General features: G+C 44.1%; 1 protein-coding gene across 3 annotated transcripts; it reads left to right on the forward strand.

Annotated features, from left to right (window-relative positions):
• The first annotated feature begins 793 nt into the window (after window positions 1-793).
• On the forward strand, window positions 794-26,330 carry ZNF706 (zinc finger protein 706). Of its 3 annotated transcripts, none has more exons than XM_085605162.1 (5): window positions 796-928; window positions 2,895-3,031; window positions 21,580-21,686; window positions 22,387-22,548; window positions 26,050-26,330. In XM_085605162.1, the coding sequence occupies exons 2-3, from the start codon at window positions 2,897-2,899 to the stop codon at window positions 21,673-21,675; spliced, it is 231 nt and encodes a 76-aa protein (XP_085461288.1). In that variant the 5' UTR covers window positions 796-928; window positions 2,895-2,896; the 3' UTR covers window positions 21,676-21,686; window positions 22,387-22,548; window positions 26,050-26,330. The 3 variants fall into 3 exon arrangements, with proteins under 3 accessions (XP_085461286.1, XP_085461288.1, XP_085461287.1); XM_085605161.1 differs by having other exon boundaries at window positions 22,402-22,548; XM_085605160.1 differs by lacking the exon at window positions 22,387-22,548 and having other exon boundaries at window positions 794-928.

Raw genomic sequence — 26,330 nt, forward strand, 5'->3', positions numbered from 1 at the left:
AATTTGGTTTTGGTTTGGCTCGCACCCACTCCCAAACAACTCCCATCCTGATGACTGTCTGGTGCATTAGGTGACATGAGTGGCAGGCCCTTTTATTAATACCAGATCCAAAATGCTACGTGCACATGTTGTTTAAGTTAGAGCGTTTTCCGGTGGATATTCTAACTGCAGATTCCTCAAATGGCATTGGACCGAGTGGGTCATGGAGAATCCACAACCCCAGATATACGTAATCGTGGAGAAAGAAACTATAGCAGAAACATGACGTCTTTTGTTTATTTGGAACAGTATTTCTGCTAACAATGCTGCCGCGTGGCTCAAACATTCATCTTGCAACCTTGATGAATACGAACTGAGGAAGACCTCTCACGGATGCCTCCCCTTACTGCGATAACGTCGGGAGACACGGATATCCACGCGGTCCTCTAAAAGGTTCGCGCCCATGGCAACAAAATACTTGCAAGATGGCGGTAGCGCCATTTTGTCATCGCCCAAATTAGGGTGAGTTAAAGAAGGATTAGACGGATATCCGCACTCCCGTGGTGAGGCATCTCATCCGCACGCCCCTTGATCACTAACTGAGCAACAAAAGCTGTAAACAATGGTGCTCCAATTGGTACATAGCAGAGAGACTCATCAAATATAGCCCCCTCATGACATGGAGGAACTTCCTCCTTTCCTTTGGTTCGCGGAATACGTCATGATACTGGAGCTATTCGCTTGCTCCCATTGGTCAGACGTGTCGGAAGTGCACCGTCTAGTACCACCCCCTGCGGTATAGTACTCTGTCTGCCAGTGTACGCAGGCGCGGCTGGGAGCCCCCGGAGGGTGGTTGCTGTGCGCCCTCTTCCTGCTCTGCCCAGGCGGCCCGCGCCCCAGGACCAGACTCCACGTTTTTCCCGTGACGCTTGGTGGTCGCTACTCGCGGGTAAGTCGGTGGGCGGGATGGCAAAGAATGCTCAGGCGTCGCGGACTTTAATGAATAGGGAGTTTTTCGGGTGGTGACGCTCAGTGCTTACCGGGGACACGCTGATCCATAGGCCATGCTGCTGCGGTGTGGGCGATAGTTCATGTTGTCGGAGACAGCGGAAGCCGACAATCGCGACTCCCATTGTACGAAAAAAGTCAGCTGCTTCGTTCTAACGGAGACTCGGAAGTCCCAGGTTAAAGTTAAGTAATGAGTCTGCCTGGACCTGTTTCGCTTATTGTAAAAGGCTTCGACGACCAGGGTGGTGTGGTTGGGCAGCTTCTAAAATACCGTACCTGTCTGGCTCAACAACTGGTTGCTTCATTTGCGTCCTTAAGATTTTGTGTGCCCGTGTTTCAGGAATGTGTTTTTTCACCCTGTTCACCCACAGCTTGCGCTGCAGTGTACCTACACGCCCTATTGTTTTGATATTCTTGACGGACGCTGGAGTCCTTGTTGTACGAAATATTAACTGAGCCTCTTACCCGTAGTTTAACAAGTATTTTTAATGCTTCTGGTTAATACCTAAACATTAACGATGGACTATTGGCAAGGGTACACCACTGGTCCATTTTAAAAGGTCACCCTACTACGTTTGCACCGCATGTGAGCTTACTGGTCTGCTTGGGCACGAATGAAACTTAGTAGGCTTGGTGGCGCAATGGGTGGTCTCTAGCCAAGGAAGTCATTTTTAGACCACCTACCCCCACATACATACATACACACTCCATGCTTATGTATTTTTCACTTGTCTGTCAGTGCCCAGGCGGGCTCGACGCCATGTTTTTGTTCCTAAGCCTGGCTCAAGTACATGAGCATGTGTTAGTTAGGACATTCGTTATTTATACAATAAGTTAGAATTTATCTTCGGCAGTCTTTTATCGGATAGTTCTCTTAAACTGTATAAAATATGCTTTTGATTTTCACTGTTGAATAGGGCGTTTTACTGTCCAGTTTATTGGCTTCTATTGATAACATATGGTGAGTGCCTTAAAACCAGACTTGCGTGTTAGCACTGTGCACACTGGTTGTATGAATTACTGTAATTTGAACTTTTAGTGTGATACTGTAATGCCGTTCATAACAAAGTAGTTGTGTTTATTACTTTGATTAAAATGTCTTTACGCTCAAACCTAGTCAAGAGCCGTCTCTAGAAAGGCGGGTGCGGTGGTGCTATGAGAAGAGGATTTGCCAGATGAGTGATTGTTGCATCAAGGACGTGTAGTTGTTTGTTCACCTCGCTCCCATATTTATCGGGAAATGTTGCTGTTTTATCTGTTACTGTGCTGCTGAAAGTAGTAATAAAAAAAAAAAGGAACGCATAACTCTTTCCCCCTATAAGGAGACATAAATCACCCTGTTGGCGTTCTGTACTAAAAGGGTGTACATGTGAGTGTAGCATAGTTATCTAACGCCCTTGCTAATGTTTTGGTCTTGCCTGTTTTCTTTACAAGTGTCTTGCGCACTCGTCTCATACCTCACAACACCTACGGTGACATTTAAATGTCATATTTTTATAGGCTATGCTTTTTTTTGGCCTCGCGAAAAATTTGGCCATTATTTTTTAACACAATAAGGAGTTAAAACGAATTATCCTAACTAAATTGACCAAGACGTTATGAGTTAAAAAAAAAAAAAAGTTATACAATGCCAAAACTGATTGTATGTAACCAGTGGGAAGGGCTTTCAAAATATTCCAAAAGTACATACCACTGAACTGTTGTGAATAACGTGCATAGACGTAACCCTCAAAGTTGAAAAACTGGTTGAGCCTATGCTAGTAGGTAACTTTTCTAGACAGCTGTCTTTCATGCCATCACTCAAACTAATCTCAGGATAAGAGTAGGTAAGTAAAGTGGTATTTAAACAGACTGTATTTTTCACTGTTATTATAACTCGGCGCTAAGGGTGATTTTTATGTTTTTAGATATGGCTCGTGGACACCAGAAGTTTCAGTCTCAGCAGAAGAATGCCAAAAAACAAGCTGAACAAAAGAAGAAACAAGGACATGATCAGAAGGCAGCTGCCAAAGTTGCGTTAGTGTATTCCTGTGCTATTTGTAGGGTAAGTGCAGTTTGCATGTGTTTCTCTTCCAATTTGCCTGAAGAGCTGAGAGTTAAACTGTGACTTGCAACTGAAATGCAGGTTTTTTTTGCTAGCTAGGATTTGTCATTTAATAGTGCTCATGCCATTCACGGCGAATACTGCTTTGGTTCTGCCCTCATCGGCCATGTGCTTACTTTACTCGGCAATCTTGAGCCCTCAGCATGTGCCATTGCCAGTCACATCTTGGGTCCGCCACATGAGTATTTTAGTCTCACTACTTTCGGTAGTTTTGAAGTGAATCCTTCTACCAATATCAGGACACTGTTTATACTTGAATAATGTATTCTCAAAATTGATGCTGTTTATTACGGGAGTTTAAGTTGGGGTCTTGTCAGTTGTAGTTTAATAGTTTGCAGCATGTTATGGGGAACCATAAAATATGATGTTTAGCTGCTCGGTGGGAGACCTCTAAAGTCATTCCTTTCTCCCACTACATTAATAGCAGACTCCTTTTGTGTTTTGCATACTTAGTGAAAGTCTTACTGCCTTACATCTGGGTAACAAGCATCGGTTGTGTTGCATGAGTGGATTACTCTGCAGCAATTCCATTGGCGCAAAACAAAGTGCCCTCCTTAGCATGCCCCCCTTAACAAGCGAGCAGCCCAAGAAGCGTAATTTACATTATTTAAAAACACTCTCCAAACTGCAAGTAAAGCAAACTAGAAAAAAGCGTTAAGGTTCATGAAGATTGGCGTATCATTCTTCTTCTAAATTCCATTCATAAAGGTATATAGTATTTGTTTACTGCCTTTATAGGCCCGTTATTTTAATCTTTTCCTTTGGGTTTTTCGTTTGTTATATAGGTCTATTATTCTTATTAGTTTTCTCTATAAAAGCATTTTATTAGTGTCAAACATCGACCAAAAGTTACCTCCTTTTAGAGTGCACTGTGATCCTGGAGGATGGGAGTAAATACTTACTGCGACTATCTCTCAGCACAGGACAACGACATACAATGTGCTTCAAGGTTTCTTTGCGATAGTTACGAAGTCCACAATTGGGGTCACTAGATGTAGGATTCTAGGAACCTTCAAATTCTTTCAGGTGAATATATAATAAACTGAATCTTGAAAAAAAACAAATTAGGTTAGTGCCTCTGCATTAGTCAATGTACCGCTGTTTCAGCTGAAAGTGATTCCAGGATAAGCTTCCCGTGTTTGCATCGCAATGTTTTTAATCTCTTAAGCAGAAGGGTATACCGAAGTCTTTAACTTTTTGCTGTTTGAATCTGCCACTTGCAGAAAAATCCTTTATGGCAGTACATCATGATCCTGGAGAAATGTATTAATTTCATCACAAGATAGTCACAAGCTGGACACAGGGTTGTGTCCACTCTTGATATGAGACTTTCCAGGAAATCTGGTTTTGCAGATGCGAAATCACAAAAGTAGGTTATTTTCCGAGTCAAGCGAGCCTCCTTCACTGAAGGAAGGCTTAATTCGAATCTGATCTTGGCTTATGGGGTAGACCTTCATAAATTGATTAGAGAGCAAGCATTTTGGATAGCCACTGTGCCCGTTTTGTTGGTACGGTTTAAAGCGTATCTCAGAAGAGGGATTAGTTTGACCCTGAAAGCTGTAATCGTCGGCTTTATAGCACGCCCTCCGTGTACTTGTGAACACCATTTCAAGGCTTTTTGTAACCGTGATAGACTTTGTTTTTAGCGAATTTGGGTGTTGCGCTGCAGCTTAGTGTATTTCAGGTGGAAACCCAGATAGCCATATGGATTTACTGACTCCACCTTAAAGTTTCCAAAATTCCATTTGAATTTATGTAGATCTCTCCTGCCCCAAATAAGATCACTTTTGCTTTACTGATATTTACAGATAGGCCATTAATCTGGTTATATTCATTGTGCTGTGAGCTGGCACTGTAATCCGAATGAAGTCTGAGAGCATATCGCAAGATCCTCTTCAAATGCCCGGCATTTGGACAGTTTTCCAACTTTGGCATGGCTTCAGATTTTATTGTAATTATCAAAGTCAGATGTATAATGAACAAGCATTTACAATGCAATGGTCTCGGCATTGTTATAGTTAGAGCTATTGGCATTGCTCATGACATTATTTTTGTTTGTTTTTGTCTTTAAAACATTTAAAGAAACGGCATTATTTACAATGTCAATAGCTTAATCACTCAAATGCGAGACCTATTGCATTTGCACCCACACAGCCAGCCAGTGCACTCTAGGGCAGTGCTTAAATTGTATTAAAAAAAAAAAGTGCCAGGGTTCTTGACAGAAGGCCATTGCAACTTGCACCACACATTGTCCCTGACATGCTGCTAAAGATTATAACAACACAACTACTAACCATAATTTCCGGATATTGCAATTGGATAAACAGTGGCGGTAAATAAAATACCCAGGCTGGGTGGCCTACTCGCGTGCGGGCCTGAAGGGCGGAGTCTCTTACCATCCTCATCAAGGCGCCTCGTTAATGCATGACAGCTGCTCAATGCATGACAGCTGCTCAAAGCGCTACACTTGTAGCTTGGAGTATAGTTTAGAATAACACTGCTAGCTAATGAGCAGTCATTAGTAAGGTTTACCAGTTAGCTAGCTAATGAGCAGTCATTAGTAAGGTTTACCAGTTAGCTACCTATCTCGGAAAGCCATGATTGTGCTTCGGGGATTATATCAACCAAGAAGCACTTCCTTTCTTCCAACTAGCGGTAGAAATAAGAACATGTTGGCCAAAATTCTAGCAGTTTATAGGGAAAATACGGTGTCTTTCTGTTAATCACAATGTATTGGGGCATCAGCGCGCTTGTCACCTACAGGAACAACAACTCCCATAATGATGGGGCTTGCAGTGCAGGCACTGTTGTTTTGGACTTAAACCATTTTACACCGAATTACACTTCCCAGAAGACCACCGGGAAGTGGCAGCGCCAATGTACATTAGGACCAGGAACTGGCCTCATGGGATAGGTAGTTCCATTACCAGACCCTGAAGCTGTAAAATGTAAGCGACTGAACTACATGCCCCACAGTGCTCCACTGCCCTGAATTCCACCGGGCATGCCGCCTCGAACCGCTACGGCCACCGCACGTGGCTGCGAATCTGTATTTTCCCCACCTTCCATCGCGCCGAGTCAGACAAGTACCTCCACTGCTCAATTCAGCCATTGCCGCGGCGGCTCCGGTTGCCATGTTCCCGCCCTGAGCCCTCTGGTCTGCCGCCCAATGGCATCCATGCCTGTGATACCCCGCCCCTTCGTTGAACCTTTCATCCAATGACAGAGCAAGGCTTGAAACGCAGACTGTGTACTTTACTGTGCTACCGGCATTCACAACAAACTTCGCGCAAACTAAGAACTAAAAACGCTGGCAACCCCGTTTTCTTCATTTTGTGGGTCCTGGGTCGAAGTATTTATTCATTCTATGAAACTCCGACAACCCTGTCAGAAATGCTAGTATCTGTAATAAAGTTACGCGAGGACTAATCACGCTGCAACGCCGATAGCACATTCTAAGTCTACCTGCTCATCGTGCCAAAAATAAACATGAGGTCACACTTTCCTGTGTTATGTTTTTCCAAACATTTCATGGTTAATTTTCAGTGTAGCGTTTTTTTTCCTTGTCAAGTCTGCCGCTTTTTCTGTGGACCATACCTCTGGCATTTCTCCACGCAGTCCGGTTTATTTCACTGAGGGGGGTAAAAAGTTAGAGGCTTATTAAAATTCCTCCCGCTGTCTGCCCGTGCTGGAAATCCCCCACATGCTTCGCGCCGTCCAATGGGGAGCCCTTGCCGCATGACGCGCTCTTGGAATGGAGTAGTGGGCGAGAGAGGGAAAGGTTAGGCGGCAGAGCGGGCCACCAAGATGCGAGGACGTCCAGGGACGCTTCAAGGCGCACTTTCGAATTTCCATCTTTCGGAGTAAGGCGGCATGGCGCAGCTGAAAGTCTTTAATAAACTTCCAGGCTTGTTGGCGAGGAGACGCACTCTGGCGGTTGTCTGCGTGGGGGCAGCAGCGACTGGGCCCTGTACGGGAGCAGACCTGAATAAGCCGCACTGTCTGATCAATGAAGGGAGTGTCCGCAGTATTTAAAGAGGGAAACGCGCAGATTCGGCATCCTTACGCCGTGGGTTTGTAGCTGTTCTGACTCAAAGGGAAAGTTTCTGATGAATCCACGGAATTGGAGTTTTATTCCGCCCAGGCTTACGTGTTGAGCTCGAACTGGTTTCCATTTCAGGGTGCTGGCCAATTCGTAGAAAGCAGTCCGTGGCGTGCGCTTCACTTACCTGGGGAAAATGAACCTCCTCGGAGTTGCAAGCGCGCTTTAGAGTGCAGGTAAGACTTGCGTCATTAATCTACTTTCATGTGTGCCAGACAAGTGCATGGGTCCGTATCTATTTTTAGATAACGAATACTGCCTTACCAGAGCAGCAGCCAAACACGGGAGCCGAGAGCAGGTGGAGAGGACGAGCACACCACTGCCTTTCTCCGAGGTGAAGCAGAAATGCCTCGGAGAAACGCGGCGGTTTCGGATTCAGGGGCGTTTTTTCTTTTTCTCTCCTCTTGCCATTGGCTGGAGAAGAGAAACACGCCCAGCGAAAAGTATCGAAAAAAAACGCCCCCGAATCCGAAAAGGACTGGGCCTCTTTTGCGAGACTAACCTCTTCTCCAATGGCTGGCCAGCATTTAAGAGGCCAGCCAATGGAGAAGAGGGGCAGGTTCAAGCCCCTCTTCTCAAAGTCATTAAATCTCGGAGCGAGACTGTGCAAGCGCAGCCCTCGAGCCGAGAACTAAAAATGAGATGGCATTACTACACCACCTTATGTTTGCTTTTTAGGGAAACTTGCTGATCGGCCAACAATTTGATTTTCTTCAAGAGTTGTTGAAAATGGGGTGCTGGTCCATCGCAGTATGGGTGCAGAAGGACATTGGGGACAGGGACAATGGCGAAGATGAGAAAATCGCATCCTATTACCCCAGGAAAGTTTAGTATTCACCCCTTTTCTTTTCTTTCTGGTAACTCGAAGCCAGAGGGATTCCCACTGAAATTCCTGTATAAGCAACCCAGATCAAATCTGCAGGTTGGGAATCCTAGTCGAGTCCTTCAGCAGCCTGCTGCAGCTCATCACACTATATGGGCATGAAACAAATTTCTGGAAGAGTCCGAGGGACTGCAGAAGTCTTCTCTCCCATTGCCAGCCAACATCTGGAGGGGGTGGGCGGGCCTCCAGATTGTCAGTCGGAAAGACCACCAAAAAAAAGGCTTCTCGGTCCCATTGACGTCTAAATCCGGCCATTAATCTCCCAGTGGCTGCCCGCATTTATTGTTGGTTTCACATCCACATCTGTGCTGCTACTGTTTGCCCCAGCTGAACTCCTGTTGCACAGATACCACCACCCCTATCCCACTAATCACTTTTGTGTCCAGTTTTATTTAGCGCCTGTAGGTATCCGTGCGCTTTTCATTAGCACCAGTTACTTTAAACAAGGACACATTCATTTTTGGAGGCACAGGGAGATTGACGCAATCTGCCCAGAATAAAGTATGTTAAGCAGGCGCCAAGACTGAAACCCCGGTTTCCCAGCTCCATAGTCGGTGGGTTGACCCTTGCAGCACATCCGTTCCTAGCCTCTGCCTCAGTACCACATTTTATCGTTGCTGGCAAATCACTTAATCTCCCCGAGCCTAAACACAAAAAGCAGCAAAGCCAATAGGTTTTGCCAGCGCAAAATCGTCTGGTTTTGACAAGGTTTTTTTTTTTTTTTTTTTTTTAAGGCATGTTGCACGGCAGCTGAGCACCCCATGCCTCCCCAGCTCCTTGATGTAATTTAAAGAATAGGACCACCGGTAAAGAGGAGCCTTAAGCAAAAGTTAGTTACTGCAGCTAAGCGGTAGTAATGGGGAAATACTGGCAATTTAGCATTGCGTTATGTTATACGCAACTGTATTGCTTTAACAACCTTTGGTATTAAAGCACCCTTTCCATGGACCTTTGGTGCATATCTGGCAAGGCCATCAACTGTTACGAGGAGACATTATTTGGTGTCTGTTTTTTTTCCTTTCATCTTTTTGGCACTTGGTTGTGTGTGGTTAGTAGTAAATTTGTTTGTGTGAGGCGATGCCAAAGTAAAGCAAGCGTTGGCAACGCCAACAGGTTTTGGCTTTGTCAATGTTTTCTTACATGTTGCACAGCAGCTGAACTGCTGTGGAACATAGCTTAAAGTACATTTTTAAAAATGCTATGACGCAGGCAAAGCTGGGCACGACTTAGTGTGTGGTTTAAAAAAAAAAAGAAATTTTGCAAAACCTATTGACTTTGCCAATGCTTCAATGCTTGGTGAAAGTGATGCACGCTGTATTTTTGAAAATTCCATCCCCTTGTTGACATAATGACTTGATGTAAAAGGGGGTGTGGGGGGGGGGGGGGTTGTAATATAGTGAGGTTTGAGTAAATTTCCCCAAGTGTCGGGTGAAATATCGCTATACATTGCTGGCTTTAAACCCCTTCCTGCATTGGCTAGCCCCCGGCGTCACAGGGCAGTCCTCACCCCGCCCACTCAATAAATCACCAGCACCGCGGTGTAATTCGCACCACGGTCCAGGTTTAAAGAGCCTGTCCCCCACTAAGGGCCATATGTAGGTAGCATCACATTTACCGATTCATAAATACCGAATTTTACCGATTCGGTATTTATAAATCGGTAAATGTAATGTAGGTAACCAATCGGTAATTATTACTGATTCGGTAAATATCGGTATTTAAGAATCGGTATTTACCGAATCGGTAATAATGCATCCCTTCCCATTCATTCCTATGGGCCTGGAGGCCCATAGGAAAGAATGGAAAGCCAGTTACCATTACCGATTCGTTAAATACCGATCGGTAATAGGGGAGACATTATCATGGGTGGCAGGGTCACATTGACACCCTGTTGCACCCCTGATTCGTGCATGTGTGCACATGTGGCGCACATACATGCCCTAAGGGCATGTATGTCTGCCACATTGCACTTTTCAAATAGCACAAAAATGCTTTTTGAAAGGTATTCGTCATTTACCATCAACTAGTAGTTGGTGATAAATAACGAATCCAGACACCAATGATGCACTCACTTGAGTGCCCCCTGCATAGCATTTCTGGATTCGGTATTTTACCGATTTCTTAATTTCCGAATCGGTAAATACCGAATCCAGAAAATCTGCCACCTACATCGCAAATGCCTAAATACCGGTCGGTAACGGGATATTTACCGAATTTCGGCCGTTACCGACCGCTATTTGGCTTCCTACATGAGGCCCTAAGTGACAATTGTTTGAATCTTTGGTTATTGTGGCTTTCTGTAAAAAAAATATATATTTTTAACGGCTTTAAGGTCTACTGTAGATTGCTTTTAACTACTTGAATATATTTGATTTCTCTTCACTTTGTGGGAAGGTGGGTAACTTTCTCAAGAATCTCCTACGTTTCTATTTTATGATCTATTTGTCACTTGGTGGCCTAAAACGCTGTCTTAAGAAGGTAAATTGGTTCTAATGTCATATCCGGATAGATAGTCCTCCGTGGTGTCGTTCCCCTCCCCTTCCCCCCCCACCCCCTTACTTTCCCATCTGCTATGTTTGTTCAACTCCTCCACGCTCTGGATTTGTTGCTAGGTAAATCAACTTCTCTGATAATTTACAGTCCACGCTATCTTTGTTTAATGCTTTTGGAGAAACTGGCATTGAATATAGTGTCTGGAAACGAGAGCTTGTGTATTTTGTGATTGCCTATGGTTGCTTACCCCCTTGAAAAAACTGTAGTCTTGAATGTGAAAATGAGACATGAAACTTGGTTAAATCAATTGTATATCTTGCAGCTGACAATCAAATGTTTTTCTTGTGTGTTGATCATTCGGAAAGCAACCATTGAGGTAACGGAGCCCTAATTCTGCTATAAAATGTTGCAGGAGTTTACATTTCCGGGAATGAACCAACTTTTTCTCTGAAACATTAGCAGGAGAATTCAGAAAGCTTCATCAGGCCCTTTGTTGGAAAAGTTTAGTTCGAGGAATACTTCGATCTGGAGCTAGTTCTAGGTCTTGGCCGCGATGTAGGAGAAGGCTGTTCCGCCTCTGCAGCTGCTCACGGTTTCAGCGAGGTTGGTGGATCGGAGGTTTCTCTTGGGTACGTGGAAGGAGATTCTCTTGTTGGGGTTTTTAGGTCTGCTGTTGTGGAGGCATTTGAAGGCGTGGGAGAATATCTTGAAAGTAACTCCATGGTAAGCCAGTGGAGGTTCCATAGGTGTTGGCTAATGTGTTTGTGTCGAGGGATGCCGATGATGAGTTCTGCTGCGGTGTTCTGTATGGTCTGGAGCTTGCGGAGCAGAGACTTGTTGATCCCGTTGTAGAGGGTGTTCCTGTAGTCCAGTCTGCTGGTTATGAGTGCATGGGTGACAGTCTGTCTTGACTGGGAGAAGGGGGGGGGGGGGGGAGCTTCAGGCAGCTGTTGCTTATCCAGGATGCGATGTCCTTCATTTCTTCCTGGAATTTGAGTCTAGTGGTGGTGGGGTCCTTGGTGATGGGAGAGGTTGAGCTGGGTGTTGTCTGTGTAGGATACTATACTGAGTCCGTGCTGTCTGATGGCGGCGAGTGGGGGCCATGTAGATGTTGAAGTGCGTGAGGCTGAGCAGTGATCCTTGGGGTAATCTGCAGTTGATGTCTGTGGGTTTGGAGAGACACGGTTGCAGCTTGATTCTTTGGGTTCTGTTGGTGAGGAATGAGCTAATCCAGTCGTAGGCAGTTCCTTGTATACTGGCGGTGGGAGACGGTGTCGAACACTGCTGAGAGGTCGAATAGGATCAGGACTGAGGAGGGTGCTGATGTCTGTGGCGGCGAGTAGGGCGGTCTAGGTGCTGTGGTTTCTACGGAATCCGGATCAGGAGGTGTCGAAGGTGGAGTTTTCTTCGATTAATCTGTTAGTTGTGTGCTGACTGTGACTTTTGCTGCGAAGGAGAGGAGGGAGATCGGTTGGTAGTTCCTGAGGGCTTCTTGAGCAGGGGTCTGACTTCTGCGTGTTTCCAGTCAGGAAAAATGCCGGTCTTGAAGGTGGCATTGATGGTGCATCCTAGTTCTGGGGCAGTGATGGCTCTGTGGTAGATGTGCGGTGGGCAGGGATCCGTGGGGGCCCCCTTAGTGGATCCTTTTCTTGGTTGAAGTGGTGTCTTCGGTGGTGACACACGTAACCTTTACAATTACAGCAGTGTGTGTGTGTATTCTGGTAAGAGCCGAGAGTGACGCAGCCAATATCTGCCTCCAGGCACAAGCACTCTGGTCGCTTGGGCAGGAGCCATGGGGATGCATGCTTGCACACCACCCTCATAGAGAATGCTCAACTTCCTTCATTCAGGATCCAATTCTTGGAGTACAGTTTACTAGTCATTAATAGTATCCATTCAGGATACTGTGCAGAAACCACTTATTGCCCTAGAGTTCCAGGAAGTGCTTGTCACATAATCCCCAAAGAAATATTTGTTACTTGGTAGTGCACATGTTAGACTTTAATGATTTAGTGTCCACATCACTGGGAATGGCAGATGCAGATTATTTTATATGTTGTAGATAACAAATTGTTGCAGCTCTTGAAGCTTTGATATCTGCCGCGTTACTGATGTAGAGCAGCCCCTGCAGCTGGAATTCTGGCTTTACATACAAACTGTCACTATGTGGTCGTAATTCCTCGATGTCAAATCGCCTTGTGGGTGAAGTTTAGGGCTTATCCTTTGAGAGTCCTAGAGCAGGTAGTGATTACCAAGCACTGCCACTGTGTCGTTTTGGGTCTCTGTATTAGTATAACTGTAATCACCTGAGCAATAGATGCGCCTAAGTTTGGACTGAAAATAAGTGAAACATGGAACAGTGAAGAACTGTTGTCTTTGCCTTTTTATTCACAACGTTCCTCAACTAAATTATTTCAGATTTGTGCTAAATACTTTGGTCCAAGGTTAAAGCAGGGATGTGGAAGCTCAACTTCCGAGATGCATTGTTGGGAAACGAAACGTTTCCCTGTTCATTTTGACTTTGGGATAAATGGGCTCAACCGCTGCAGCATAAACCCCTTGGCTACCAGTTTACTGTACCATATCAAAATCGGGGAAGGGCATTGTTGGCATTTAAGGTAATATTTGTGTTAATGCTGTTCGAACTTGTATGTTCGAGGTATGAGCTGTAGATCATATGCTTTGGCATAGATCGCCATCAAACTTGTACTTATGGTTAAAGCCTTTAGACAATGATCCCAGTAGAAAAATGTGTGCACAGGTTTGTAGAGTTTAACATTGACGCTACGTGTATTACTCCCAGAATGCTTATTAGCAAATATTTGCAGAAGCTTGAACAAGATTCCTTTTAGTCTTTACTTTCAAATTAAATGTTCACAAAAATGCAACTAGGAAAAAAAAGTTCTGCTAACCTACTGTCACACTGTTTTTTTCTTTTTTTTTAATTTCAATAAGATTTTATTGATTTTGTCATACAAAAGCCAAAAACAAACACCCCAAAAAAAAATCAGAAAACATATAACATGCACCTTGTCTCGCGTGATGTTACAGGGCAGCGCCTGTTGGTTTTACCGTTTGAGGTACAGTTTATTTGTTTCCTTGTAGGCTGCCCTACACCCTCTGTTATAGTAAAGGGTCGCAGGTAGGAACGGGGAAGAAGGGACCAGAGTCGAGAGAAGGGAGCGGAGAGAGAAGAGAAACTTGCTTGTGATTGTCTAGAGGTTGGAGTCAAGTCTCTATACTAGACTTCTTCATGGGGGTCTAAGTACTTGTCCAGGGATGCCCACATTCCCTGTCGGGCTGTCTCCACGTTGAGTCTGGTAGGGCCATCGCGTCTGCACCTCTAAGGTACGTCACCCAGTTGAGCCAACCCTTAAACAATGCCTTGGATGTGTTTTTCCACTTATTTAGAACCAATTTTACACCTGCTGTTAGTAGATCAAGTAAGTCGCTATCCTGCTGTGTGATTGGTTCTGTCTTAATAGGGGCTGTTACCAGGGTGGCAAGCTCAGTTTTAAGGCAACACCCTAACATGTATTTTAGAAAGGCAAAGATCTTCTTCTCCCAGTAAGCTTTGACTTTAGGACAGTGATATGAGGTGAGACAGATTTCCCCTCCGACCCCCCCCCCCCCCTTCCACTATTACAATGCCACAATACCCTATTAAAAGCCTTCTCTTCGTCAAGTGCGATAGCCACTGCAGGCTTGTTCAACTGTGCTGCTGTCGATTATGTGGTATAAAGGTCTGGTGTTGTCGTGCGATATGCGTGTCCTGAGGTAGCCAACTTGTGTGTTGCTTATAGGATGTGGAAGTACCTTACTGCCAGGAATTTTGCATATATCTTGCAATCCTCTTGCAATCAATGTTAATTAGGGAGATGGGCCTGTAGTTTTGGGGAACTGGGTATTTTTGCCTTCTTTGGGGATAACTATAATATTTGCTTCGGACACTGTATGTGAGACCATTCCTGTCCCCTCGCAATGGTTAATAACTTTTTTCATAGTTGGCTGAAGCAGGGTTATGAAAGTTTTATAGAAGGTGGCTGTGTATCCATCCGGCCCGGGTGCCTTATTCGCTTTGAGAGACTTAACTGCCACCTCAATTTCAGCTCAACTAATCTTTCCCTAAAGTTAGCGTCTTCTGGCGTTTTTTTTCGGAGGTTTAATCTGTTATGGTAATCGTTGCAGCCCTTTTCGTCCAGCGTTTGGTCTTTATTGTAGAGCTCCTGGTAGAATACGCTAAATGTGCGTAGAATTTCTTTGGTGTGTGTGAGATATGTGAGTCTGTGATTGCGGAGATGGTATGCTGTCTTTGTGTTTTAGGTAGGATGCCAGGATCTTCCCAGCTTTGTTGGCCTCGCATAGGTTTATTGCTTTAAATTTGTTTATCCACAGACCCGCTCTCTCGCTCAGAATTCTGTTGAATTTGTATTTCTTCTTTGTAAGGACCCCTACGTTATTGGAGTCGATATGTGCTGTCTCTAGTCTTTGGATGTCTGATTCTAGTTGGTCCAACTGGGCCATAGCGTTCTTGTTCATCTTGCCTTTAATGTCCATAATTGTCCCCCCAACTGTGGCTTTCAAAGCGTCCCACATGGTTTTTGGGTCTGTGTCTGAAGTGTCATTAAAGTTAATGTATTCTTTTATGGCCCATCTCTATTTTAGTTCTGTCACCACATCACTGTTGAATCTCCATCTACGAGGATGATCCTCGTTGTGGCGTCCACTTAGTAGGAGGCTGATATAGGAATGGTCAGTTTTCGTGGCTATGTCCGTATGCTCTATTAGGTGGGGGTGTGTGCCTGTGATCAGTATGCAGTCAATTCTGCTGTATGAGTTTTGTGGGTTTGAGTAAAGTGTAATCTCTCGTGTCCGGGTGCTGTAGTCACCAGGTGTCTTTCAGATTGAATCTGGTACATACATTTTTGAGCACTTTGTGCCCCCACCCCCATGGGGGTAGTATATGGCACTGTGATAGTCTATCTATAGTGTAGTCTAACGCCATGTTGAAGTCACCTGCCATCACTGTTAGGTCATTTTGTGGGAGTGCCTCCAACCTACCCGAGATGCTGTCCCAGAAGGCGGAGTCATCTGTTTGGTCCGTATATGTTGAGTACATGAATGTTTTCATCCACCCCCCTCCCCTCCGTTTTCAGCTGTGTTAAAAGAATTCTCCCTTCTAAATCGCAATGATCTTCTATACTTATCTTGGGGTTCCTATTTATCAAGGTGATCACTCCACGTTTCTTACCTACTGCCAGAGAGCAAGCCAACTGGCCAACCCATCTCGCCCTAATCTGTTCTGCATCGTCCAGGGATAGCCTAGTCTCCTGTAGGAGAAAGATGTCCGCTTTAGTTTTAGCTAAGTAGTCAAGTAACTTTTTTTTCCTTTTAACTGGGTGACTGAGGCCTTTAACATTTAGGGAGACTATCTGTAAGTTGGACGTTAATGAATTCTTAGGGTTAGATGTCATTTTACGAAGCTAGGAAACGGTTGATTAGGCAAGGCCATGTTCACTCTCCGTATGATAATACTCCTGCTCTTTCTGGGACCTTGTGAATGTGTTTTCTGTCTCCAACTTCTTCGTGCCCACGCCCCCTCCCGTGACCTTGTTTCAATCTCCACAATGCGTGCAGTGCAGAAGTGTAAGTGGAAAGTTTAAAAGAGAAAAGAGGGTAGAAACTAAGCACGAGTGCCTGACAAACAATACTAACATGACGTTAAAAAAAAAAAAGGCAACCCCCCCTACACCTAAAATTCTGGACGTGTGACAGCAAAGATCGAGCTCCGTTTCCCCTTGGATGAAATATGGAACCGTGTACACATGCATCTGTGGCGTTAATCGCCCTAGTGTCAAGCTACTTGCAACTTATTTAGCATGCTACTCTATTCACCGTCAATGATCTTAGAAAGGATATTGGTGATTGTGTTCTTATATCTTATCAGCATGACTTGTCTCTGCAAGTTTTGTTCAAGGACGTGCTCTGTTAGTGCTCCAAAAGCGGTGTCTGTTTTATGTTCAAAGTTCAGGGCCTTCCCTGAGTTAGTTTCGGACGCCTGGCCCTTGAGGTAGAAAAGTGTACGAAGTAGCGACCTGTTTGAGGTAGATCATGGATGTTTGCATCGTAGTGGGGGAAGACTACCATGCCAGAAAATTTGAGGTGATATACATTTATTCATTTCCCCCCAGTTCTGGCGAGGCTCTCCTTGTTCGCGCTTGATTGGGAGAAATCCATTTCTTGCGGAGTCGGACCTTGTAGATATCTGGACAGGTCTTTGGGGTCTTCGAAGATGTGCGTTCTGCCCTTGTCAGTGATTCTGAATTTCGTAAGGCCAGAAAACGTTTCCTTATGTCCACTGTGTGTTTGGAGTAGTCCTAGGTGAGAATGATTTGTATGCTGTAATCTCAGAGGCTTGCATATTATGGGGCGCGGTGTAGCCATATTTGATGTTCTGTAGGCTGGAACTCTGTAAGCCTTGTCTAGCTCCAACGGCAGGTCAAACTTTTACGTTAGTAAGTTTAGGGATCATGTCATGTATGAAAGCAATGCATGACCCACTTTTCTCCTTCACCCTCGGCGACCCCTAGTATTCTGATGTTCCCCCTCCTGTTGCGGTCGTCTAATTCTGCTGTTTGTCTTCAGAGCATTGCTGTGGTTTTGTAAAGTTCTAGCAAGGCCTTGTTTGCCTTTTGCTCGCTATCCTCCACATCACTCACCCTCTGTTCTACTTCTGCATGTATGCCCTCTCTGACTGCATCCAATTCCAGCTGGATAGCATCCGTGGTTTGCTTGGTCAATTTTAGCTAGGTAATGTACTTCCGCCAGTTATTTTTAAAATCCTGTCCAGCGTGCTGTTGATGTCTGGTGTTTGGGGGATTCCAGAGTGTCACTCTTATTCATTTTTTTTTTTTTTTTTTTTTTTTTTTTTTGAGCTGCTGCGTAAGTTTCCCGTCATTACCAGCCATAGCTGCCAGCCCTCTCTTCTCCTGCTGTAGGCTGAGCCTTCCGCTCTATGGTTGGTTCTCTTGTGATCCTCCTTTGTTGGCACTAAAATATCGCTTTTGTCTTTCCTCGGTTGATGGCACAGTTTTCTAAGCTGCAGGCCTGATGTTGGGCGTGGCGTTCTTGCCGTCTGCGCTTCTACCAAAGAGCTCTGGACCACTCCGTACGATGGGTTTGAGCCAGCTGGCCTACGCAAGTGAGCTGGTTGCTGTTATTCTTTAGACCACCTTGATCTATATATTGTATTATTGAAGCTTGGATGGTACTAGTTCCTCCTCGTTATGTAACCCCCTGAGTTTGAAACGCTCACCATGACATATCTTAATTAGCCCTTTACTTGGAGATAAAACACCGTAGCGCTTTACCTAGGCACGCGCTAGTATGGTATCTTGTCCGCGACGGAAAAAGTTGGAGTCTATCAGACTGAGTTTTGTATGGGGCGCTATTGGGTGGGGGGGGTCGGGGTCTGTCTTTAGCTTGCTCGTTTCCCAGTATTCAGCATGCGGCGGATTTGTTATTATTTTCAGTCTGTACTGTGGCTGGGGTATGTTATTGCTGACTTTCTTTTCATTTTCACTCCGGTTGTTTCGTTACTTTCTGATCTCCCCCTTGCGCGAGGCTCCTCAGACACTTTGTTCTCTTTGGACTAGGTTGTGTTGACCCTCCGCTGTATGATTCCACAAGCTATAAGATGCCGCAATCCCTCCCGCTATGCTGAGCGTGTGCTGGCCAGGAGCTTGTACAGTCCAATTTGCTTGTCTGGCGTAACCTAACATGGCGGCACAAACAATGAGGCGGCGGCTATAGGGTGCACTTTCGATTTGCATTTTTTTTTTTTTTTTTTTGGCACATGCACGAAACTCGTTCGATCTGGTGCATGGAGGTACACGATGGGCAAAGACCGTGCTTGCGTTTTACCCTAAGTTGCTCCTTTCGCTTTTCCGCAGATCCTTGATCGTGTCCCTGTTACTCCGTCGCACCACAGCTGCACTCCCGATGTGTGCCGAGTTGTTTGTCAGCTCTCTCAAGATGGCGGCCCCCATCCCCAGTATCCGTTTCGCTCTGGACGGTTTATCGATATTCTACACTTCCTCCTCCCCTCCCCCCCCCCCCCCCCCCCCCCCCCCCTCCCGGCCTCTTGCAGTGAGTACCGTTATCTCCATGATATTACACGGAAGGCCCCCCCAGCACTAACCTTAGGTGAGTTAGCTGCTGGTCTCTCTGCGAGCGTGGTTAAACTTCAGGTATCGGCTACGGGGGGTTTCAGTTAGTGAGCACCATCTTGGATCTTCTTTCTCCTTCGTACTGGGAGTTTCCTTCCTCACTGATTTCCTTCTCCTTGTTGGCGGGCTGGTTCTTATAAGCGGGTCGGCTTCTCCCCGATCGTTCCGATGTCCTATGGTATTTTCTTTTTTTGTTTTATCAGCACATGTAGATTCAGCCGCCTGCACCAATTGCCGTCCGCACCCATTGCCGTCCAAGCCACGCCCCCCCCCCCCCTACTGTCACATTGTAAGTGCCATTTCTTTGAAACATCCTCTAGTAAGATGTGTTGCTCCGTGCTTATCTAAAATATATTCATAATGGAAAGTAATTGCAGCCACTTAAAGGAAATCAGTTCAACCACTCATATTATGGCAAACATGAGAATAAACTATCATTGGCAAAGCAGATGCGTCTGACAGTGGTGGTCATCCTTTAAATTTGTCAATGCATGTCTTGTGTTAAAGGTTTTTGTAAAACCTTATAATTGCAGCTGCCAGGCCCTCCATATTATAACAAACTTTTTTTTTTGAGTTCTCAAAAAGCACACATTGCCATAGTAGTCTCTGGCAATGAACAAAATTACTTTGTGTGTCAATGTGCTCCTTGTGAAAGAGCAGAATACGGTCACACGTAGTGAAGCCTGTCTATAGATAGACCGAGAGAGACAGAATGATAATAAATACAAATGATATTGGTTAACTCGACCTAATTAGGAGCTCAAGTCTTGTGCACCCACTGTGTATGCCCTTACATTAATGCAGATTTACAGCTTTCGTGAATTCAGTTTACATGAGGCCAGGAAATCGTACTCCTAGAAAATATTTGTGACCAGCATTTTAGCACAACCAAATATGCATGTGTAGACTTGTTCATGTGAACATTTTGCTGAGTGTTTACAAGTTAACTTTAACTCCAACCACTTGATCCCAAACGAGGAAGAAATTTTACTTCTGCCCTTGTAAAGAGTACATTTCCAACCTTTCTCAGTATGGGGAAAAGTTTACAAAAACGCTGGTGTAACCCCCTAAAATATGCAAGTTAGTAGGTTTGCACGTTCCAACCCTGTAACTATTGCTTAGCGCAATCTCCAGCCCCAGTATGTAGATCTGTGGAAAGGTGGCAAAATGCAGAAATTGTTAGGGTTTAAATCCTACTGTAATATGATACCTGGCATAATCGGATTATCAGAGCTCTTAAATAATGAGATTGCGGCCATAATTTATCGCCAAACTACGCAACACCATAAGGACACTTTTTTTTATCAGGACAAGTAGATTTATGGAGCAACTTGTCACATGTGGACAACTATTTTATTAAATCCACACCCCTGTTAAAGTTGAGCTGAAGGTCAGGGTTGGACTATGATCACTGAGTTTGTTGCAGGGATATGAATGGGTTTACCTGAAAGTTAGCTTTTGTAATATAGTTATTAAAAGTGAGTTTTTTTTTTTAAAGATGAAATGAAAATCCTTCCTGCCCCTGCCCTGATGGCAATGCTGTTGGTGAACTTGGAGGCAACTCTGGGGTCGTGCACTGAGCTAAAGTTTAGTCTATTAAATCAAACAGTTTTTTTTTGGGTACAGCAGTAGTGCTTTACTCCTATATTGTAAATTCTCGCATGTGATAATGAGAAAAGGTGGCTATGCAAAATAAAATATTTACCCAGGATGACCGAATGTGACAGTTTGTGGGTCAAGTATATAACAGTTGGGTTTTCGAGGTCTGATAAGCATCACATTGTTAATTTGTATAACACTATTCTTGGTACTAATGGCCATGCTGGAAACCAGGTTTTGGCTTAAGTACCTCTAGGTTTTGGGCTTGGAGCAAAGGTGGCTATTTGGACTGGCGATTAGGTTCCATTATATTTCTAAAATCCGTATATGGAACTATCACAAATCAGTGGGAAGTTCTGCAGAAAGATTTTCATGTTTCTTTTCAAACTAGCTGTTTTTAATTGAAATGGTCTTCATTGAAATGTCCTACAGTGCAAATAGTAGTTGCTTAACATGTAGAGTATGTGAATCATCATCACTTTGACTTTCTGCACTCTGTCATATCAAGTGCTCAGTTTCCGCTAGAAAAATTCCATGCCTTCCTCAAAGATACATCCTACTAGTTAAATCTCCAAATTCTAAGGCCTGGAAAATGCACAAGGAATCCAAATGTTCTGAGACTGTGATGGTACTAAAGAAGTGGCAAACTATCCTATATCACTGTCTCACTCCTGCCAAGCTCCCCTACCAATCTCCCTTTACACTCCTCACTTTTGTCTATTGCTCCTTAAAACCTCCAGTCCTTTTCACACTTAGTGTAGAGATCCGTTTCACATTCTTGCCAATTCTGAGGTGGAAAGTCACAGTATTTATAGACTTTTTTTTTTTTTTTTTTTTTTTGGTATGTATTAGCATTCATGCCCATCAAATTTGAAAGCATGCAAGTTGGGTGGTTTTGAGAAACTCAGTTTTGTCAAGCCTATGAAGATTATCAAATTTTGGGTCCTGTGAATCACCTGAATTTTCTGGGGGGAAGTTTTAGTCCAGTCTACTTTCCAATGTTTACAGACTGAGGCCTGCTTCTTGGATTCCCATGACACTAAGGTATTTGTGCAAATTGGATAGCAATCTGCAGCACATTTATGAGTTGGTTGACTTGATTTACCTTTACTGTCTATCATAATTTCCTCCTAAGACTCTGATGCTTAATTTTCTAATGAATCTTTTTATAATTTTTTTTCAGACGCAAATGCCAGATCCTAAAACTTTCAAACAGCACTTTGAAAGCAAACATCCTAAAGTCCCACTCCCTCCAGAACTGGTTGATGTTGAAGCATAAACCGTTCACAGGTTGGTTTATATCTGTATTTTTGGTCTGCATCAAGGCTGGAAGTGTGTGGACTTTTATATATTTAGCATTTACAGTTCTGAGCAATCATTGTAGTTGAAATGCCCAAATTATTGCATCCAGCCTCCGCTTTAAAGTTCTGGGGTACATATGCACCATATTCATGCTGTTTCTGCCAATTATTACATGGCAAACTTTTTATTTTTCCTTGTGCACAGCTCCAGAACAGAGTTAGTGAGCAACATTTGGCAGTCCCTATTGTGCTTTTCGGTCGCTAGGAGGGCACCCAGCAAGTTCTTCTCTCTTTTTTGTTCATTTTTTCTTTTTCCAGTGGGTGGTTGCAACCCTTTGCAGTCAGAAGTCTGACCTCTGGTGTTCCACTTCCTAAAGGTCGCACCAGAGTAGCGGAATGATTGAACCATTCATTCGCTCCATCTCTTGTAACCCACCACCACATGTATGCAATTTCAAGGGCAAGTTAATCTAGAAATTTAGCCTGAGAATGGTGTGCAGTCTTAGATAAACTGAAAATAATAGTCTTGTGCTATGTGCCTGCTCGTCGCGTTATTTCTTGAGAATGAAACGTTTGTTCTGTAGAAGATTTGCTGAGGGTGTAAATATTAACCGCATTGTTAGTCTCCTACTCCTTACACGTTGGCTGTAAAGCCTAGGTATCAATCATACTGTAATTATAAATCGCAGCTTATCACCCGGTAGGGTATCCAGATGCTGTACTGAGGATCTCAGTCGAAGAACCAGGTCTTGAGTCTCTTCCTGAAGTCTGCCAATGAGGGTGCTGTTCGAAGGTGGAGCGGAAGGGCATTCCAGGATTTGGCAACAAAGTGGAAGAAGGATTGACCTCTGGTGCGGTAACCGGGGATGTGCAGTGTCTGGGTGAGGTGTGCGGAGGCTTCTGGTTGATTGATCAAAGTTCAGGCGATGGTTCATGTATGCTGGTCGTGGAGGGCCTTGTAGGTGTGGGTCGGGAGCTTGAAGTGGCATATCTTCTGGATGGGGAGCCTGTGAAGGGCTCTCAGGTTCTGGGAGATGTGTATCTTTTTGGGCAGGTTGAGGATCAGTCTGGTGGCTGTGTTTTGGATTGTCTGGAGTCATCTCATGAGTTCTCCAGTGGTTCCTTAGTCCAGACAGCTAGTGATGAGGGCATGGTGCTGGAAGGTGGCAGCTTGAAGATTCTGCAGAGCATGGAAAGCATGTGGAAGCAGGCTGAGGCCATGGTGCTGACCTGTAATGTTGAGTTCAATGTCCAGGATGATGTGGAGGTTGCAGGTGTGATCTTACGGAGTGGGGGTGGATTTGAGTACCGTTGGCCACCAGGAGCAGTTCCAGAGAAACATGTTTGCCAAAAATAATCACTTCGATTTTGTCCATGTTGAGCTTCAAAAAGTTCTCTCATATCCAGGCTGAGACATTCTCCATGCAGTTGTAAAACTTGTTTTTTGACGTAGTGGGGTCTGCTGAGAGGAGGAGCTGGGTGTCGATGTAGGAGATGATGGGTTCTGACGATGTCTGCTTCCGGCTTCATGTAGATGTTGAGGGAGGGACTGATGGATGAGCCTTGCAAGACACAGCAGACCGTGTGCGTGGGCTGTGAGGTCAAGGGTGGGAGAATAATCCTCTGAACAGGTACCTGTTTTTTAACTGGTTACAAGCGACCACTTCTCCTCTTGGTAATGTAGCTTGCAAATGTATCATGGTTTTGACAGACTTCTGGAAATGCGTCCTTGGGTATGAATATGCCTTTGCTACTCTAGTTTTTTTTACTATTTTAATAGTGCAGGGTTCAGTAATTTCTTTGCCTCGTGCTACTTCGTTTGTGGTCAGTCTGCCTGAGGTAACATGCGAGGCAGCTTAAAGGTAGGGTTGTGCAGGGACAACTTCCCTGTGACTTCTGTAACTTGGGCTGTGTTCTAAATTGAGGGTTTGTCCTATGGTGGTGCGTGTAGGGTAAAAAAACAAGGGGAATTACTGGCTGCCACTGTTTATTGAAATGGCAACCGAAGAATTGCCCAGCACCGCTCTTGTTGAGGTTGTAGTGAGACGTTTGAGGTATGCTATATATATATATATATATATATATATATATATATATATATATATATATATATATATATATATATATATATATTTAGTACAAGGCTTCCGATGCAGTACCTGGTGGGGGGATGGGGGGAGAAATGTACAGCTCACTTTTGCAGCTGCAGGACTTTCAATTATCAGCCCTCTGTCTACAGACTCCCCTCCTGTGTTCTGAAGCAGTACTGGTCAGACCCATCAGTTCAGAAATGGCATGTCCAGTAGTTGTGTATACAAAGTAAGGGACGAAGGGGCTTTTTACTCTCACGAGAGGAGGTCCAGCATAACGGCCCCAATGTCAAGTTTCAATAGTAAGATTATGCTGTTCCTCAAAAGTGAAGGTTTGAGAGTCTGGGAAGACCGGAACCAACTGAGCCCCAGAAGCGGTTTTAAAGTTGGGGAATTCATAGCTTGGATTTTAATGCCCTCACACACCCTTTCAGGTGTCATGCTTCATCATATGGGCTGCTCCTCGTTGGGTCGACGGTGCAATACCCAACAGGCTCCCTGTAATAGGGGCACTTTACCAGAGATCTTTTATCCAATAGCCGTATGGTGAAGTGCGGGCCTTAACTGTGTAGATGTAGGAAAGTGCTTAAAATAGGATTTGGAGTACCTGGAAAACCAAACTTTATTCTGGGGGTCTCCTTTCCTAAGTAAAAACAAACTAGGCTCTTGCCCAAGTGTTGCGTCTCGGGTTAGTGTCCCTATTGAAAAGTGTCGGTCAACATGTTTCTCGCTCAAAGTGGCATAGGTGACTTCTCGTGATAAATGTGACCGGTTTAGAATTTGATACACATTTGCATTGTAATGGTCAAACGAAATCCGAACTGTATTCTGGGTGGTGCTACCCCCTGTAGAATAGTTGTTAATGTTGTTCAGGTAGTGTCCATTTATCAATGGCGAGATTTAATATGCCTTTAATGCCTACATTCAGATCATGCTCCTCCATGTCTGTCTGGGTTCCCTCATGCATGAGTCTCTTCTAGTGTTCGCATCACATCTGGGTATGGAGGAATGGGAACGTTGGCAGGAAATCTGTATTCGTCACATTTCTTTAGGTGATTCACCCATTCCCTTGCTTTTTTTAATACTAAACCAAGATTCATACTGTGCGTTATTTAACCACCTAGTTGTTGGTTCTGGAAATATTTAAACATGTATTTTCTTGGAATGTCGAATATGTGGGGTCTGTAAGACGTTGACCGTAAACCCATAGTTCTATTACTGATAAGCAACTCATTTTTCGTCCGTGTTCCTTAATACAAAAATTCCTTAAATGTAGGAGCTCTTCATATTGAACACCTTTTGGCCTGATCAAATATGGTCATCTGAAATCCTGCTGTATTGCTGCTTTTGACCACTACACTATGGTGTGTGTGTATATGTGTATATACAGACTAGAAACACTTTATTAATGAATTGTGCAGATGCCCGTAGTGCTGTTTAGCACCATTGTGCGTGGGTTGGTAATGTGCCTCATCCTCTTCCACAAGAATAATTAGTCTATTACGGTCTCCCTCCTTGTATGTATGATGTATGTCATGTTCGTTCAGGTGCATTAGGTATGCACATATTGAATAAGTAGATTCTGAGCCTGTCTGGATGTAGAAGTGATCTAGTTTGAGAACTCCCTCCTCTACTGCGGCAACAGCATGAGATATGTAGGACTTTTGCACTGCAGTAATCCCTGAATCTGTGTAACCACACTTGCTCTAAATAACACCTTCTATTTGGCCAATTTTGTTTTCACTGATACGGCTTAGATCTATATAATCGTGCACAGGTCAGATCTATAAAATGACCAGTTTGGTAAAGCCTTTTATAAGTAGAGCATGGTTGGATACAGCGATATGAAAAACGAAGTCAATCTTCTTATGGTTTTGCACCCGAAGAACTTGCTTCATCTAATCTCGTAGCCTTGTGACAAATCCAGCTTTCATTATTCAGAAGAGCGAACGTTCAGTAGCCTCTTGAAAAAAGGTTAATTCATACTGATCATTTACGAAGGTAATGATAATTGGGTGTTGCTAAACCAGTCTAAGCAATACTTTTTCATTAGGAAGCGTTTTCATTAGGAAGCGTTTTCATCTATAGCAAATTCTGCAGCCGTGTCAGTTTAGTCTGTAACCTTCATATTAGTGATAACGCATGCCTAGGTGTGACTGACCATGCTATGTCTGTTTGATATCATTGTCCCTAATCGAAAGTGTTTTGATACAACCTGTAACAACGCTTATGTATCTGAAATTCTTTTTTGTGTTTTTGCAGGTGACTCATTCCACCTTCTGACTGTTGTGCTGTTTTGGACTTTACGTGATGGACCTAGAGCAGCAAAATTTTGATGAACTATGAAGGCGCTTAAACTTCCAATTTTTTATGCTGTGCCATCATTGCGCTTTATACAAAGACATTCCTCTTTAAATGTTCGATTGCGTCCTGATTTGGATATCTTTAAATGAAAATGTCAGGAAAAATGGGAATGTTTGAAAGTTGTAATTATATGGACATATTGTGTAAATTCATTTAATAAAAGTAGTGCTTTAATTTTA

This window comes from Triturus cristatus, chromosome 5_1 (genome assembly GCF_964204655.1).
Source record: "Triturus cristatus chromosome 5_1, aTriCri1.1, whole genome shotgun sequence".
NCBI classification, from domain to species: Eukaryota; Metazoa; Chordata; class Amphibia; order Caudata; family Salamandridae; genus Triturus; species Triturus cristatus.